Source organism: Pteropus medius, unplaced genomic scaffold (genome assembly GCF_902729225.1).
Source record: "Pteropus medius unplaced genomic scaffold, Ma_sr-lr_union100, whole genome shotgun sequence".
NCBI classification, from domain to species: Eukaryota; Metazoa; Chordata; class Mammalia; order Chiroptera; family Pteropodidae; genus Pteropus; species Pteropus medius.
Genome location: NW_024354502.1, coordinates 14,297,045 through 14,316,569, shown reverse-complemented (window position 1 = coordinate 14,316,569; position 19,525 = coordinate 14,297,045). Strand labels below are relative to the sequence as shown.

At 37.1% G+C, this 19,525-nt stretch overlaps 1 protein-coding gene across 1 annotated transcript in view; it reads left to right on the top strand.

The window, feature by feature from the left end:
• The window catches only part of PKHD1L1 (PKHD1 like 1), a 140,147-nt gene that overhangs the window by 21,524 nt on the left and 99,098 nt on the right, over window positions 1–19,525 (top strand). The window contains exons 11-17 of the mRNA XM_039853718.1: window positions 477–587; window positions 2,521–2,607; window positions 12,464–12,732; window positions 14,023–14,114; window positions 17,008–17,167; window positions 17,452–17,587; window positions 18,290–18,433. Coding sequence (XP_039709652.1) covers window positions 477–587; window positions 2,521–2,607; window positions 12,464–12,732; window positions 14,023–14,114; window positions 17,008–17,167; window positions 17,452–17,587; window positions 18,290–18,433 — 999 coding nt within the window. The remainder of the gene's footprint in view (window positions 1–476; window positions 588–2,520; window positions 2,608–12,463; window positions 12,733–14,022; window positions 14,115–17,007; window positions 17,168–17,451; window positions 17,588–18,289; window positions 18,434–19,525) is intronic.

The window sequence follows — 19,525 nt, the reverse complement described above, 5'->3', positions numbered from 1 at the left end:
ATATAAAGCCACAAGAATTCCAATCATAGTTACTGTATTACTATATGAGAAAATGTAAATATAAAATGTTGGCTTATAAATATAAGAAAGATTCATTTTTTAAGAGCATAGGGTAAAATAGACTGTTCTTCTGCTTTCCTGTGTTTTCTTTTGGAATCAAACATCTGTGTTCAGCCAGGTTTTTCTTATTCCCTGAATCTTCCCATTACTAGTGTCTCTTTAATACCAGTCACCACTAAAGCCTGGTCCCCAGGAGATGTAGGTCGCTATGAAAGTCATATTTATTGTACTCTGAAGGAGTACATCAGAGACAAAATAATGAAGCACCTAATTCATTCATTTTGTAATGCAAACCTATACTGCTATGTAGAGCTGCTATTGCTAGGTAGTTTAGAAATTTTTAAAAATCAAGCATTTAGGTTTATGTTTAATATTTATGACGTTTTATTTCATGTGATTCCCCATCCTCTCCCCAGAGGTCACTGCAATTTCGCCTTCACGAGGAAGCATTCAAGGTGGCACCATGATAACAATAAGTGGACGGTTTTTTGATCAGACAGATTTTCCAGTCAGAGTTCTAGTTGGAGGTATTTTCCATGACTTTTTACTATATTACTTTATAAGAACGAATTCTGCCTTGTCTTTAATAATCTGTAAGAAGAATAAGTCTTTTCTCAATGTGTTAAATCGAAAGCTGAGTATTTTCACATAGTATTTGGTTCTGGGCTTGATGCTTTTCCCACTGCGCCCTTGCAGTGAGGGTCACTCCTTGAAACCTTATATGAGCAGGTCAGCACCAAGGGGCCCTGTACGCTGGCATTGGAGCTGCCATCCACAAATTCCTTGCCACACTTAAGACACATACCTTCTGTTTAATGGACTCTGTCCTTCTTAAACTGTTGTTACTCCTCAATGAGTTGGCTAATTATGAGGAAATCTAAAGCACTATTCGAGGATAGGCTCCTCATCTCCCTTCTAAGATTTTGTGCTCTGTCTGAACATTGGTAATTACTGATGATATTGACCTTGGAAAGAGCATTAATTAATGTGTTATATGTTCACAAATGTACACATCACTTTTATGTGCTGGTATGGATTTGTTCGGAGATAGGGAGCTTTGTAACCCAGAGGGGAGATTGGGGTAAATATAATAATGGGGATTTTTCTACTCACTCATGATGGCCTATAACCTACCTTGATGGGCAGGGGACAATCCATGTAACTGTCACAGATTTTTTATGATACAGCCCTCTTCTCAGGTATTTTCTACTTTTAAGGAATCTGCTGATAAGCCAGCCAAAATGTGACTTTGAGAAGAGAAATTAATATAAAGCAACCTTATCTAACATTCATACAATATCTTTCTCATTCATGTGAATCCTTTCTGGTCACCTGCATAAATATTAAAACCTAAGTCATAAAATTTTTAAATTTCATATATGTTATGAAATTTGATGTTTAAAATATAAATATACTTAAAATATTAAAACCAGGGATGTAAAATATTTTTAATTTACATAATATGTTTTTATGAGCTGATATTTTGATACAGTTGATAGGTAAATATAATATGCTAATTTTTATGATATTTCATTACCATTAAAGTGACAACCAGATTTGAGATTTTGAATCCTGAATAATCTCTTGAAAATAATGATTTTTAAATGTATCTTTCTTTTGCTCCCAACAGAATAGGCTAAGTTGGTTTAATATACTGTTCAGCCATACTGTTTTCTAGTTCAATTATCTTGCATCACAAAACATTCAGAATAGTGAAGGTAGTGTTGAACTATAAATCTTCCCGGCTGCCAAACAAAACTTGGCAAAGATACCTTACTCTACTTGCAAACCTTTGCCTCACTTTTCTTGGGCTGTGATTCCCATTTCAGTAAATACTTAATGAAGGCTGAGCTTACGTGAGGCCCTATGCAGGACACCTGGACATTTAAAACACAACTTCCCCTAATTCTAACTGTGCTTGTGTGTCAGTATAATTCTTGTTTAGAACGTTGCTTTTGGCTTCAGTCTGCCTGTGAAAATATCATTTACAAATCATTATCCCTTTGGTTTTCATTCGAAGAACTTGAACTAAACCAATTCATTCATTCATTTATTCATTCCCTAAGAAGACTGGGATCATCTGCTTCTGTGAATTCTGAACATCATGGATTTATTCAGCAATGTTTCTCTAAGGAACAAAATACCTGGCTTTACTTTGGACCCAGAAGGGAAATCTTTTACAGTGACTTAGTTTTATCAAAGTTTTCATTTTATTTCTCAGAAGTTGTGAAATTTTCTAACTCGGAATTGGGATACTTGGCCAAGAAAATGTTGCCTTGTACAGGTATGACAATTGATGATGATAAACTTTAATGGAGAACATATAAAGGAAATGAAGACCTTCTCCAGCTTTGTGTCTTGTTTGTGCAACTTTAATTTAAAAATTTACTTCAAGATAGGCTGATGTGATTTGTATTCTGACGCTCTGTAGTAACAGCACTATTCCTTGCTTCTCTACAGGTCAAGCCTGTGATGTTTTGAACGTCACGGAAAACAGCATATGTTGCAAGACACCCCCTAAACCTATTTTCGGAACTGTCTCTGCAGGTAAGCTATCAGAAGAGAGAATGGCCATTTCCATATTCATATAAGAATATTATTGACATATATCATTGGTGTCTTAGTCCATATGGGCTGCTAAAACAGAATGCAATAGACTGGATAGTTTATAAACAACAGATGTGTTTTTTTACAGTTCTGGGGCCTGGGAAGTCCAGTATCATGGTACTTGCACGTTAGGTGTCTGGCGAGGACTTCTTCTTCATAGATGGTGTCTTCTCAGGGCTAGGGAGCTCAGCGCGATCTTCTTTATAAGGGCACTAATCCCATTTATAAGGCTCCACCCTCATGCTCTAAGCACTTCCTTAAGGCCCCACCTCCTAATGCCATCATATTGGGCATTAAGCTGCAATATACGAGTTTTGGGGAGGACATAAACATTCAGCTGATGACAATCAGTAAAAAAAAAAAAAGTTTTTTTTTGAAATTTTTAGAATTTGTAGCTAGAATTATAATAAATTTCTTCCTAGTTATTTTTTTTTCTTTACACATTCTGGATCAGGAAATTTGTATTAAAATAGCTGCATCGAGGCTGCACCAGCCAAGGTAAACTTGACCTAAATTCCTTGGCCACCCTACTGAAAACAGCACCTCTCTATTGATAGAGTATGATGGTGCCTTTATTTTAAATTAAATGATGATTACTAAATGTTGACACTGGTTACATGGAAATTTAAAATATGCCCTTTCCTGTTAAAAATAACTGGCAGAGGTTAAATCCTGACTTGTCTGGGATGATTTAAGAGTGGTGTCGGAAGCCAGCCGACCAAGTCAAACCAGGTACCTGAATGGGGGAGCGGGGACTGAGAAAAAAGAGAGGACAGACAGGGTGCAGGAGGGAGAGCAGATCTCACAACTGTCTCTCCGAGTTTATTTCTTATGCTTCTTTTTATACATAATCAGTTCCTTTGTGTATCCCAAAATAACATAATAAAAGTAACATCCTGAAGATCGAGGTACAATTGACACTCCCTGTGACACTCCCTTCAACACTCCCTTCAACACTCCCTTTGGCTATACTTAATCTTCTTCTTCCTGGAATTCCACAGAACCAGCCTTTTCTTTTTTATGCAAGCAGGCCTCCCGAGATAATCCATGCACTCTTTTGAATTTGGGGAGCTTTAGCTCCCTACAATTCCCCCTTTTTACTTTATAGTAGACTGTGCCTGTCTTAGGTGGCTTCCTGCGAAACATGGAGCTTACCCGTCATTGGAACATGTATTCCATCATACATGCCCTGTCTTAGGTTGTCCAGTTTCCAAGAAGTCCTTACCCGTCTTTGACTACCAGCCACTATACTGGGGTATTTTTATTTTTTAATTTTATTGCATGTATCTCGGAACCAACATCTCGCACTGCTCGAATTGCGCGTTTCAACAGATATGGCAATAAACACAAGATGACTAACATGAAACAGGCTAGAATGATAACAAATCCTAATAAATGAGTAAGTGGTCCCCAAGTAGGGACTAAACCTTTTAAACCCTTTATAAATTCTTGCACTGTTTGATCAGTATTTATTTGTAGTTCGGGAGCTTCTTTTAAGGCTAAAATGTCTCGATGTAATTGAACCAAATCTAATGACATATTAGCACTATGCCAGATCCCTTGTAAATGATTTTTTATCTTATCCCAAGGATGGGTGGTACTATTATACCTTTTTGGAGTTACACAAATCTATCGATATTGTACATGGCAACGTAAGCGGGAGGACAATTTTAAGGCTTGAACTTCTTCTCCCAAAAAGTTTACTGTTTCATATAGTGCATCTAATTTTTGTTCAATTTTTTCATCAATACTTTCTTGAGATCCCATAGCTAATGAAACATTTTTTGTCAGATCATTAACAAATGTTGCAGTTTGCACAGAGTTGGACAAGGATATGGAAGCAGTGGTGGCTATAACCACCAAGGCGACAACTGCAAGAATACCTGCCACAACAACAGCCACAGCCCTTTTAGATCTTCCTAAGGCCGTGTTAATTTCTTGTAAAACCTGTAACCCATATTCATCAAACCAAGGGCCTGTAAGGTTAACAGGAACCATTATAAATTGTGGTTGTCTAAGCACAAGAACAGAAGTGTTAACAGGAGTAACACAATTAGACAGCTGACAATTATTACAAGATACATTAAATTGATTAGTATTATTATCTACGGTAATATTGAAATTTCCTAACAATAACATATATGGGACATTAACACAAGTTCTAAGGGCATATGAGAATCTTTCTCCTGAACCACTACTGTGTGAATTGGTCCGAGATTCATTAGTCATGCTAATACTCATTGTCACAAGTCTGGCAGCCAGTTTCCAAATATGAGTCTGCCAAGCGCCAGAGCTTGTTTTCCAGAGTCCAGCAGATAAAGCAGTCCCAGTGTCATAAGGCCGAGAGAAGTCCCAAACAGTTTCATTAAATCCTGTTACCCGGTACAAAGTGACATTCTCTTGATGACAACGATGCCACCATACTGAATCTTTTTGCAGATGCCTCTTCGAGTGACAAAGTTCAAACAGGATCGTATCATTATTGCTTACAGCTTCGCCATCAGGAGCCCCAAGCATAACAGCTCCTCCTTTCTTAGGCCAAGGTTGCTCCGTGATATTCAAACACCCAGGCTGGGAAGTAGAATTGAATAGAAAACAAATAGGTAGTCCTATTGCTGATGCTGAAAAATTAAAATTATCAGATACACATTGCTGTTCCATGGCTAATGGCAATCCTAAAAGTCTAGAGTTATTAGAAAAAACCTGGATCTGTGGCCCAGACCAAACAGTTGGATGTAGTACCGGAGGATCCGGGATGTAAGCCCAATGCACTGCGGCATAAGCTTTTGGATTAATCAGTATTCCCATCAGAAGAATAATCTCGATGTTCATTTTCGGCATGCCGCACTAGTCGTTCAGGCAACCAGCGTGCTCCGTCAGCTCCCTGCGGAAAAACACAAACATGCCCTCGTCCCCATATTAATACAGGATCTGGTCCATTCCATTGTCCAGTTAACAGATCTTTCCATTTTACAGTGGCATAATTAGAAGTAGTAGTGGGATGCCATAAGCGCTCAGCTGCAGAGTGCCCTTTGGCATCCAAATTTAAAAAATTTAAAATGAATAAGGCATGATTTAAATAATTTTGTGGAGAATAGGGGTATAACTCCCCCTTTTTTATTTTCTCAAGTTGAGTCTTTAGAGAGCCATGGGCACGTTCCACAATGCCTTGACCTTGTGGGTTGTAAGGAATACCAGTTTTATGTTCAATATATAACTGAGAGCAAAATGTTTTAAAAGCGACACTAGTATAACCAGAGCCATTGTCTGTCTTAAGAATTTGAGGACATCCAATAGCTGCAAAGCAGCGTAAGCAGTGATCAATAACATGTTTAGTGGCTTCACCAGTCAAAGCAGAAGCGAAAATGAATCCAGAAAATGTATCTACAGTAACATGTACATATTTTAATCTACCAAATTCAGGAATGTGGGTTACGTCCATTTGCCAAATTTGATTCGGTATCAAACCACGGGGATTAATACCATAATGAGGAACATGAAAAAACTGAGGGCAAGTGGGACAACATTTTATAATTTGTCTTGCTGCTTCTCTGGTGAGATGAAATTGCTTTCTTAGATAAGAGCTATTTTGATGATGTATAGCGTGAGATTGTCGTGCTTGTTCAACATTACTAGTAAGACATAGGTGGGTGGCTGCATCAACAAGTGCATTAGCCTTAGACAAAGGACCAGGGAGATTTGTATGAGCTCGAATATGAGTCACATAGCAGAATTCTTTTCTGTTGTGCATAGCCAATTGAATTTGCGCCAATAATGAATGCACCTCGGAATTGTGGGTAGCAATATAAGGTACAGTCTCCAATATAATTAAAGCTTTAGCAATGTATTGACTATCAGTATATAGGTTAAGGGGTTGTTGAGCGAATATTTGAAAAATTGCAGCAACTGCCCGCAATTCTACAATCTAAGCAGATGCAAGGGATGTTTGTATGACAATAGGATTTTGGTTGTCAACAGCATACACGGCTTTTCCATTAGAGGAACCATCAGTAAATATATTAAGAGCATTCTGTATCGGGGTGGTCTTAATTACACGAGGAAAGATAAATGATTGCATATTAGCAAACTGTAAAAGTTTGTCACCAGTATAGTGATTGTCAATTTTTCCTGTATAATATGCAAAGGCTATGTTCCATGAGTCAGAATTTTGAAATAACCAATTTAATTGCTGTTGAGTAAAGGGTACTACTATGATATGTGGCTCTTTGCCAAAGTACTTCCTTGACTCTTCTCTTAACAGCTGTATGAGAGAAGCCACTGCTTCATGATATGGATTGAGAACTTTAGAAGGTGACACAGGGAGGTGGATCCATCGTAAGGGTCCATGCTGCCACAAAACGCCAGTAGGTGTATGTTTTGTAGCGAGAACATATCCATACCACTCTTGAGTATAATCAATATATTGTACCTGCTGGGCAGATATAGCAGATTCTACCAGCTGTAAAGCTTCTCTTGCTTCCTGTGTCAATTGTCTAGGTGATGTAGGAGACGCATCGCCTTTTAATATATCAAACAACGGTTTTAATTCTTCAGTGGTAATCTTTAAATGAGGTCTTACCCAATTAATGTCCCCCAGAAATTTTTGAAAATCATTGAGTTTTCAGATGATCTCTTCTGATCTGTATCTTTTGAGGCATTATCACCATGGGATATAACATGTATCCTAGATAAGTATAAGGCTCTTCCCATTGTACCTTTTCAGGGGCAATTTTTAGTCCCCAATGTTCCAATTCCTTCTGTAATTGATCATAGCACTGTAAAAGTGCAGGCTCGTTTTTATGGGCTAACAGGATATCATCCATATAATGAATTAAATATACCGTTTAAAAATTTTCTACGTATGGAAGCCAATGCTTGAGCCACAAATTTTTGACATAGTATAGGACTATTGGCCATGCCTTGTGGCAAAACTTTCCAGTGATACCTTGTCATTGGTTTTTTAAAATTAGATGAAGGCACACTAAAGGCAAACCGCTTACAATCAACAGGGCATAAGGGAACAGTATAAAAACAATCTTTCAAATCAATAATGATCTTATAAGTATCTTTAGGAATGGCAGCCGGAGAAGGCAACCCAGGCTGCAATGCTCCCATTAATTCCATTGTCTGGTTTACAGCCCTTAAATCTTGTAAGAGTCTCCATTTTCCTGATTTTTTCTTTATTACAAATATAGGAGAATTCCAAAGGGAATTAGATTCCTCAATATGTCCGCTCTCTAGCTGTTCCTGTACTAACTGCTGAGCGGCTTGTATTTTTTCCTCAGTCAAGGGCCATTGATCCACCCATACAGGATCCTCGCTTTTCCAGGTTATTGGATCCACATGGGGTACAGGTTGTTCAATGACCCCTGTTAAAAATATCCAAGCCCTGCTCGAGGTGTCAATGGCATAGGCTGCAAAGGGTTAATTATTCCTTGATTCTATCTCCCCATCCCCTGAAATGGGAGCTGTCCCTGATCAAACATTTGTTGAGTAATTATCTTATTTGGGTTGTGGAGATATACTCCCATCTTTTCCATAATATCTCTTCCCCAGAGGTTAACAGGTAATCCTGGAACAATATAAGGTTGGAATGTCCCTTTATTGTTATCTTGATCTTCCCAGGTTAATAAATCACTACTTTGCTCAGGAGTGGTTTGCTGCCCTATTCCCTGCAACTGTGTCATAGTAGGTTGTTTAGGCCACTGCTGGGGCCAATGCTGCAGAGCTATAACAGATACATCAGCTCCTGTATCTAGTAACCCTAAGAATTCTTTTCCTCTAATTTTTAACTTGAGTTCGGGTCTCTTTGGCCCAATAGCTTGGATCCAATAGAGATCAGATGAGCCAAAACCTTGTGTACCCCTTAGTTTACTACTCTTAGCATGACCAATTGGATTTGCCGGCAAGATAATAAGCTGTGCTATTTGTTGTCCCGCTTGAATTGCAGAAATTTTAGAAGGGGACCCAGTCATAATTTTTATTTCTCCTGTGTAATCAGCATTAATTATGCCAGGATGAACAATAATTCCTTGCATGGTAGTACTACTTCTTCCTAACAGCAATCCTAATGTTCCTGATGGGAGAGGCCCCCACACTCCTGTAGGTAGGGCTTGAATTCCCATTTCAGGGGTTAAAACTGCGTAGGTGGAGGAACTGAGGTCCAGTCCTGCGCTGCCTGAGGTTGCTCGGAAAAGTTCTGTAACAGACCTCCCTGGGGATTTCCCTGCTGAGGGATGAAAGTTTGCATTGCCTCGTAACATTGTGCAGGGGCCCGGGGCGGGCCCCTCCATCCGTTTCCCTGAATAAATTGGCCTGCTACATTGGTCTTAGACTTACAATCTCGTGCCCAATGCTTTCCTTTTCTACATTTTGGACACACTTCACGCACCCTTGGGACATTGCCCCTAGTGGGACACTGTCGAATCTGATGGCCTGATTTTCCACATCCAAAGCACACACCAGCATTAATCTCTCTTCCTTTCCCGTATTTTGCTTGACCTGTTAATACTTGCTTAATAGATTTTCCTTGCAGTGCTGCAGCAATGGCTATTCCTTGGGTATAAGAGGGCCCAATGTCCGAGCAAAGTCGGATGTAATCTCCAAGATCCCCTTTCCTTTTAAAAGGTCTAATTGCGGCCTGACAGGCAGAATTAGCATTCTCATATGCTAATATTTTTACTAGAATAGTTTCGGCCTCGGGATCACTGATAAGCCGGGATCACTGATAAGCCGACCGCTGCATTCAACAATCTATCAACAAAATCTTGAAAAGGCTCATCAGGTCCTTGCCTAATCTTAGATAATTCTTCAGTCTTTCTGTTACTACAAGGTAGAGATTTCCAAGCTTCTTTAGCTGCAGTATTGATCTGGGCATAAGCGCCAGCAGGATAAGTTAACTGGTTTACATTTTCTTTATATGGACCTTCACCAGCAAGCATATCGTAAGTAATTCCATTATTGGCTCCCTTGTTTAATTTAGCAGTCCTTTCACAATGCTCTCTAAAAGAAGTATCCCATAATAAAAAATCCTCATCGGATAAGCAAGCTCTTGCCACAATTCTCCAATCCCAAGGCGTCAGAGCAGAAGCCGTAAGTCCTTCCACCTGAGCCAAAGTAAATGGAGTAGTAGCTCCATATTGAGCACAAGCCATTTTCAATTCTTTTAATACCCTAAAAGGCAAAGGCTCATGTCTCCTGATGTTTTGCCCTTGTTGATCATGCTGATCTATTACTGGAAAAGCCATTTTAAAATCTCCGATATTGTCTCCATTAGCTGCAGCTATTCTAAGCCCCTTCTGTAAGCCAGTCTCAGAATAAGGGACCTTAAGTGCAGGAATAAGTTGTCCTTCAGAATTTAGGCCCTTAAATTTCAGTGGAGGAGGGTCCACACCAGCTATAACTGTGGGATGTAGAGGATGCAAAAAATCCTCTTTAGTCAGATTTTTACTCAGAGTGTCCATAGCAGGTAGTTGCAGCGGTTTACCGCCTCCCTGTTTCCCACTTATTTGCACAGTAAGTTGCTTAAGTTGGCGCTTAAGCTGATCAATTTCTTTATGAATGTTATCTGGTACTGCGGGTTGGGTAACGCCTCCAATAGCTACAAGTGGAGCTGAATTTTCATCAGGTGAATGATATCTAGCGGCCTCCTCCTCCGTATCATCAGTAAAAATGGAGTCGAAAGGAGGGGGAGGCATCGGAGGGGCAGAAGGCACAACCCCAGCAGCCTCAGATTCGTCATACTCATGAACACTTTCTGTTTTAAGTACAGGTGACATTTGTTCTTTAATCTGATCTCTTTCATGCCTAGGGTCTAAAGAATCTCTAATCAAAGTCCAAAGCCCAAAAGTATCTGCCGGAACCTTAGTAGGTCCGTGGGCATCATAGTAATCCTGTAACTTTTTACCCACTCTTAACCATGTCTCTAAATCAATTGTCCCTTCCTCAGGGAACCAGGGACAAACTTCTTCTATAAATTGCAAAAACTTCATTAACTGTTGCTGACCTACTTTAGCTCCTCTAACTCTAAGCATATTCTTAAGCATATGTACAAATAGCAGTCGACTATTTCCTTGGCCCATTATATTTTCTCTTACAGTTTCTATATTTACAAAAACTCCTGCGTACTCACCTTCACCGCCCACGGCTTCTTTGGCCAATCTAGAGTGCACTCGTCTTGCGGTGGGTCCTTGCTTTTTTCCCCCGTTTTCAGGTCCCTGTTCGGGCGCCACTTTGTCGGAAGCCAGCCGACCAAGTCAAACCGGGTACCTGAATGGGGGAGCGGGGACTGAGAAAAAAGAGAGGACAGACAGGGTGCAGGAGGGAGAGCAGATCTCACAACTGTCTCTCCGAGTTTATTTCTTATGCTTCTTTTTATACATAATCAGTTCCTTTGTGTATCCCAAAATAACATAATAAAAGTAACATCCTGAAGATCGAGGTACAATTGACACTCCCTGTGACACTCCCTTCAACACTCCCTTCAACACTCCCTTTGGCTATACTTAATCTTCTTCTTCCTGGAATTCCACAGAACCAGCCTTTTCTTTTTTATGCAAGCAGGCCTCCCGAGATAATCCATGCACTCTTTTGAATTTGGGGAGCTTTAGCTCCCTACAGATAAGAAGATATAAGAGAAACGGAACTCGAAATTCTTTTCGGACTTTCACCTGGGGCCTGATGAAAGTGCAGCTAATGACCTCGATGTGATACCACCGAAATGCCGTGCGCATTGAGTGGCGTGTGTATCTTTTCTTGTGCACATAGTGAAATCAATTTATAATTGTGTCAGTGGTTCGTATTTGAAGCCAAGTAAATTCTGTCAACCCCTTAAGTGCAAATAGTAATTGCCTTGTTTTGAATGATAATAGAAAAAAAAGGATCAGTTTAAGAATTTTGATATTTATAGTTGATAACTTCGCAGAAAGTTGTATATGTTAGAGAATGCTGCTGCTGTAAAGGTTGAAGAGCTCAAGCTTTTCTTGAAAAATTCACCTGTAGAGGAGTAGACATTATTTTCTAGATCCAGACTCTCCATATAAGCTTAAGGCTTCTGGAGGAAAGCATGAGCCGATTGTTGTATTTTAACAAAGAAATAAAGAGTTAGATGGCTCGTTTTTGATGGTGAAAAAACTAATCACAGGGTTTACACTGACAAGTGTACGGATACCTTAATGAGAATATTGTCTCTGATTCTGTCCAAGAAAGAGATAAAATCTTCTTTGAGCAGAAGTAATGTTAAAAAAAAAGAAAAAGAAAAAGAAAAAGAAATACTGACAGAAATCTTAAAGCCGATAGCACTGTTTTTTGATTAAGTGTGAGCCATTAACTTTTGTTACAGAGAATAAACAAGGCAAAGGTTTTGTAATCAAATGATTTGAATCCTGAAGTTTTGAGACTTAACTATGTAAAGCAACATCAGTCATATAATAATAATTATTGTATTGTTATCTTAAGTAAAGCACTTAGTGCCAAATATTTTACATAGATGTTATATATGTAAATATATATTACACATATATTTAATCTCCATAGCAGCCATGCAAATAGTAATATTACTCCGTTTCACATGTATAGAGCCTGACGTGCAGAGAAGTGAGGAAATGATAAATTGTAGACTCTCCTAGCACTCCATCCTCTGGATACAGGGACATGTATGTGTAATCGTTTTGCTTACACACATGCTCTAAAAATGTGAACTGAAATAGAATATCTGTAACCACCAAGCAAATAGAAGGCCATAGAGATACCACATCAAAATTCTAATGAAAAGCTTCTTTTATTTTATTATGTCTAGGTGGGAGAGGACTAAAGCTTGAAGTATGGAATAATAGCCGCCCGGTACATCTTGAAGAAGTACTTAAATACAATGAAAAAACACCAGGTTACCTGGGTGCCAGTTGGGTAGATTCAGCTTCCTATATTTGGCCAATGGAGCAAGATACATTTGTTGCACGCTTCAGTGGATTTTTGGTGGCTCCAGATTCTGATGTTTATAGATTTTATATCAAAGGTGATGACCGTTATGCAATTTATTTCAGCCCAACTGGACTTCCAGAAGATAAGGTGGGGAACCAAAGAAAATTATTTGATATTATTAAAACAATATGATAATCTTCATATATATGTATGATCTATTCTAAACCAAAACGAATAAATATATTAACTAATTTCTGAGACACATTTACACGTGGTTAGATTCTTGGCTGTTTTCACACTTGTGATATAAAATATGAAGTTATCATAGAAAATCCATGGCCTAAAAGAAAATGCTTCCCTATATCTAAATTTTCTCTTCCATGGAAAAAACTACATATATTTTCTTTACAAGTGAAATTTGTTTTGATTATGAAAGCATTATAACTACAACAGAGAAAATTTGGAAAAGAATGAAAATATTTCACTGTTATACTTTTACTCAGTCATGAAATGAAAGTCTATCATTTCCTTGTTATCTCTATTTTGTTTTTTATGTGAAGAGGATCATCCATCTAATTTCATAGTCCTCTTTTGTCACAATTTCACATGTCCACATGATAGTAAATAATTTATCTAATATGTGTTTAATGACTGAATAAAATGTTATTGCAATAACATATACTATTTCATACTGACAGGTTTCTTACTTCTGATTTTTTATGAGCACAAATATTACCTTATTGAACATCTATGTTCATTAGATTATTCTGTATTTTATATTATTTCCTTAGAACAAATTCATTAATGCAAAACTAATAAATCGAATGAACAGAATATTTTATGACTCAGTATGTATGGCAAGATTACCTCTCACACTGGGTGCACAAGTTTAAATTGCTGCCTGTGATGCAGAAATTCCAGTTTTCCCACAGCTTGTCAGTATGCCTCCTCCAAAGAAGGTATAGCCGTTCCTTGAGAGCACCAGCATTCCCATGCTAGTATGCAGGCTCGTTTAGTGATCTTAGGCATTTTTCAGACCTACTTTTAATGACCTCATTTGGATTAAATCCCTCAATGTTTTTCACAGAACAAAAGAATATTTTATTTAATAATAACTGCCATTTTGCTGGTACTCGTCGTTCTATTTTCCCTTGTAGTTCTATGAGAAAAGCTGTGGTCTGTGCAGGTAATTTTGTATAGTGGTGTTGAAGTTAGGGTGGAAGGAACGAAGTGAGCTGTGGTAATATTTAAAAATTCTATTCCATCATAGATAACAGAGCTTATAAGATAAATATGAAGTAGTTTCATATTCCTATTTGTAAAAGTTCTAAGGTTTACAGAAATAATAAGAAATGATGGAAAATTTATTAATAACTTCTTTCTCTCTCTTCCTTTCCCTCTCCCTCTCTCTCTCTTCCTCTTTCTTTTTGGAATAAGGTGAAGATCGCATACCATTCTTCAAATGCCAACAGTTATTTTTCCAGTCCTACACAAAGATCTGATGACATTCCTCTTCAGAAAGGAAAAGAGTAAGTTTTTTTCTTTAGATTATTTAGTGGTTTTAAAGATTATAACTTTGTATCTAAAAATATTTTCTATTTGTATTGAAGGAAGTAATATTAGTTTATTGGCTTAATTTGTAAATGGACATCCTATGTAATTTTATGAAATACTGTTTCTATATTTTCAAGAATTATTGACATTCATTTAATCAGGGCAGTTCAAAGTCTAAATTATCCCTATTGCAGAAATTATAGCTTTGTGAAATTTACTCAATCCTGTTTTTAGGTTTTTACTAGAACCTTTCAGTCAATTTGGCCATCTAATTTCCCTGCTCCTATGCCTGAGCTCTTGAATATTGCTAGAGAAAAATCCCAAAACCACATGGCTTGGTGCCACAGTTAATATATATTTATTATTCACTAATTTATTCCAGACCCTGGGCCAGGTACCAGAAATTTAATACAAAGGATATTAAAATACTCCCACTGTCCTTAAGGAGTACCTCATTTTTCGCCAATGGGTCAAATGCAGAGAGATGATGAAAGAATCATTCAAAAAGCAAATAATCTCATTAAAAAAACATTCAGGATTCCTAGAAAACAGGGAGGTAAAATACATGGTATATTCAAAATAGCTGTTACATGAAGAAGATCAAAAGATTCATTGAAATCATTTTCTATTTATTGTTTGTATCTGTTAGGATTTGCTGCATAAGAAACTACTCCCCCAAATTTTGTAGCTTAAAGCAACCTAATTTTGTGGTTGGCTGGGCAGTACTTTTGGTCCTAGCTACTTGAGTTGGAGATGGATGGTCTAGGATGGCCTCATTCACATGCCTGGAGCCTTACCTGGCATGGTTGGAACTTATGGTCTCTCACGGTCTCTCATCTTCCAGGAAGCTAGCCCAGACTTGTCGCATTGATGAGTGGGTTCCCAGCAGTAAAGAGGGCAATTCCTAATGCACATATACTTGGGAAGATTCTGCTTGCATCACATCTGCTAGTATCCCATCGACCAAAGTAAATGGCCAAATAGATTCAAGGGTGACAAAAATATATTTCACCTTCGATGAGAGATTTTGTTGTTGTTATTGTTCATTCTACCACATCACCATTCTACATGTTAATGAGATTATGCTCATAGGCTGCTCCATGGAGATCTGACAGAATTGGGCAGAGATGATTGGGATCAGCAGTACCTGGGAGTAATCACACCTAGTGTTCTTAGCCATGGTCACATGGGGGAAGCATTCTCTTCTTTTTCTCCTACTCCTTCTACTCTCACTTCTTATATACATAGATTACAGAATACACAGCCATCAAAATCATTGCTAATTCATAGTAAATGGGGTACTTAACTAATCTCTACTGCTGTTCAGTGTTAATTCACATTCAGGCTTTGCCCTGGCCTTGGAAAATGAGTTCAGTTTACCTGGCTGGCAGGAGCACAGCGCTTGCATGAAAGCAATTCTTAATGTACCTGCTGCCTGGTAACTGTGCTGCTGCACACTAGCTTGGAATTTACAACATGCACTTAGAATGATGGCTGTGTATTCTGTAATCGAGGCCACTCTAGCTGATTTATGGCACAGTGGTCCCTGAGGCATTTTCTAAGGTAGCTCATGTCGCCAATTCATTCTACTCAGATAATATAGCATCATCTCTAAGTGCATATCTCTTTGGCCACCCTGTTCTACTTTGAATCCTACCTCAGTTACTAATTTTCAAATAATCTTTCAATCTTTAAAATTCTCTTAGTCTCTGTTATTCATATGAACAGAATAATAATATATATTTTATAAGACTTTGTGAAGATTAAATATAATAATGTCTGTAAAGTGTTCAGATTAGTGTCTAGCACAATGAAAGTGCCTATTAAATGTTTTTAAGCTGTCAGGTGAGGATACACAACTTAATGGTTCTTCTTTGAGTCCTACTCCTTAGTGTTGCCCACCTCGATTTGATAGAGCTGGCAAACAGGTTCTCAAAGCAGCCAAGAGCCGGATGCAATCCTCCAGTATCAGTTCTGTGAGGGGGATGACCCAGAGTCCCATCATCCTAGATGGATGAGAGGTGATAAATGTCCCTCAGTCAGAGTCTTCCATAAACTATGGACACTTATTCTCCATATGCAAGAGTGTCTTGCATATGGTGAATGATGGGAGGAAATTTAGAGGAACTCCCAGTAGCCCTCTCCAAAGATGGGAGCGATGGTAATATTGAGAGAGATTTAGATAGGAAAGCAGTAGCTTTGCGCTCACCTGGAACAGTGGTTCAGTCAATGCCTCATCCTGGATAGGAGTAGGATGATGGGCCGGGGGCCTCAGCAATCAAGAACTATGAATACAAGATATGAATCCCATCCACCTGTTGGAGGGCCATACATAGTCAATCTAATTAGTAAAGTTTTCTTGAAGCAATGTTTTATTTCCCAAGTTACAAGTGGAGCTAATATTTAAGGAACCTGAGAGTAGAAACTTTTCATCCCTGACACAAACAACCACTCAGGTACAAAATGTGTGGCACATCTAAGTCTACTTGTCATTTTCTTATACATGTTAAAGTATTTAACCTCTGCATGTCCTCTTTGTTTTATGCCAGAGATTTTGTATTGTAAACTACAATGTAATTTTGTTTTAAGCTCCTTGAGGTAGGAGATAGTATCTTTTTCAATAAATATTTTTGAGAAAACCGAATGAATTAGTTATGAATGGAAACAACTCTCAACTAATGCAACTAGCTTATATAGTTCATTTTGTTTTAGTAAGCTACTATAAAACTTTTAATATTTTAATATTTAAAATCAGAGATACTACAATATCAATTATTTAACAGGCAGGTATTTTATATAGCATTAAAAAAAATCCCAACAAGTGCTCTGGAAAGAAAAGTTATATTTATTAGTTATTCTATTTTCCAGATATTACATTGAAATCTTGCTACAAGAGTATCGACTAAGTGCTTTTGTTGATGTTGGACTCTACCAGTATAAAAATGTCTATTCTGAACAACAAACAGAAGATGCAATAAATGAAGAACAAGTTATCCAATCCCAGTCAACAGTTGTCCAAGAAGTACAGGTTTGCTATGACTATAGATCCACTTTATAGAAAGTAAATGTTCAAAGATAGGAGTTCTATTTGGTTATTCATTTTGCTAGGTAAAGTACTGTTTGGGTGAAAGCAGTCATAGAAAATTATTGAATTACGGCCTGGAACATCTGTATTATAAAATAAAGAGGCTGTTACCTAAGACAAAACTATAAAATAGAGTAATAAAAAAGCATTGACTAACCGAATTATAATGCTTTTAAAATGTGTTTTTCTAGATAATAAAAAAAAATATTTTTTTAATTGAGAAATAGGTTATAACATTGGAAAACTGGGAAACAACTAATGCAACTAAGGAAGTTCAGAAGGTCACAGTGACCAGCCCATGTATAGAAGTTAATTCATGTTCACTTCACCAATATAGATTAATTTACGACAGGGAAAAAACTGGTAAGTGATAAATAATAAGGAAGATTTTATTTCTTTTTATATATACATATAATTATTGAGAGATATTTGCTATAGTCAAATTCTGCTGCCTGGAAAATATAGTTTTAATATTATGCTAGACAAAAAAAGCAGAAAAGTATGGAGAAAAACCTTCAGACTGAGATAGAAAATAGCACTAATAAAAACATGATATATCCTATCATTTTCCTCTATAGGGATCCTGATAAGTGTGTATCTAAATGTATACAAGGATTTTATATATCTGTGACTCACAGGTATAAGTTAATTGGAATTAAATTCATCATTACAGAGAAGTAAAACATTTCTTTCAATTTTTCAAATTAAGTAATAGACCCATGAGACACTAATTATTTGTTAATAAAAACATTGTATTTCCATATTTTATAATAAATCCTGAAAAAGTAATTTTTGCTTTTCTATTAATTGTTTCAGTCAGTAAATATTGATGAGTGCTTCCTGTTTGCCAAATACAGTGCTTATTATTATGGGAATATTAAAACAGTAAAATAAGAGCCTATCCTCAAGAGGCCACAATCCAATTAAGTTGTCAATATTATTGAACTTAATTCAATTTCAGAACACAGTTTCATTAAGTGATGATTTATATGGTACATGATTTCATTGCTGGCTGTGGCAATACAGAAATATTTGAACTCTTCTTTTTTTTTTAATTCTTCCAAGTCTGGCTACCTGCTGATGCTTCTGATGTCATACTACAATCAGCCTTAAATGACCTCTGGTCTTTAAAACCAGATTCAGTTCAAGTAATAAGAACAAAAAAACCCCAAAGTTATGTTTATATGATAACTTTTTTATCAACTAGAGGTAAGCATGTATTCCACTTTGCACTTCCCTAAAGGTTTTTTTTAGGAAAAAACTTTGTATCCTGCGTAACTCCACTAAAAGAGATAAACGCTCCATAAATGAGATAAGAAAAGAATTGGATTCACAGCCTTGATCAATTTTAGGAAACATAGATATTAAGTGGTTAATTTTTTCTATTGTAATTTGTATTTCAGTTGTATCTCCAGGAATGCACAGCTTCAGTGCATGAGAAATATACTATACATACGCACTACAGATGTGCTATCAGTATAATAGCCTACTTTATAAGTTAGCAAAAATTAGTGAAGATATTAATTATGGAAATGAAGTTTAAGTAAATCAGTATTGCCCAGGAGACACTCGCCTGGCCAGGTCTTGCCTGATGAAAGGATTCTGTTGTCAAATCTCTGTTGGAAACACTGCTTACAATAGCTTCTCTTTGAAGATTGACGGAGCTTATTAGAATAGTAAATCTCTGAGGAGTTCGACAGTGAGAAACAAACAAAAACAGAAAAGTTCACTTGTGTTTTAAGTAACTTTTTTCAAAATTATTTGACCTCTCTACCCTTTTTTTTAAATAATAGCTATTAATTTATTAATGTTTTATATTTGCAAGTCTTAAAAGCCAAATTTAGCAACCAATGTGTATATTGAAGGTGCTTAGCTCATGAAATAGGTCCCTGAATATGCATGTGTTTTTCTTTGGGCAATCATTCTTTCTCAATTCATATAAGTAAAATGTACTTCAGTGTTTGTCTCATTTTATGAAATTATTTATTTGATTGTTGAAGGGAGGGTCAAGAGTTATGTTTAACATGAATGGAAGTTCTAAAAATTCCCCGCAAGTTAGATTGTTAAAATACTGTATAAATGAAGATACGGTTATCCTTGTGCTCCCAGTAACTTAATTATAGATCAAGGAGAAATTTTAAGGCTTTCAGCAGAGACCTTAAGAAATATGGTACCAAAATCATAACTGGGAAAATTCTAAGACTTCACCCAACAAAGAAGGTCAATAAGATTCCACTAGTAAAACATCCTCCAAAGAAAAAGAGACATCTGAGGAAAAGGCCTTATTTCTCCCAAAGTAGG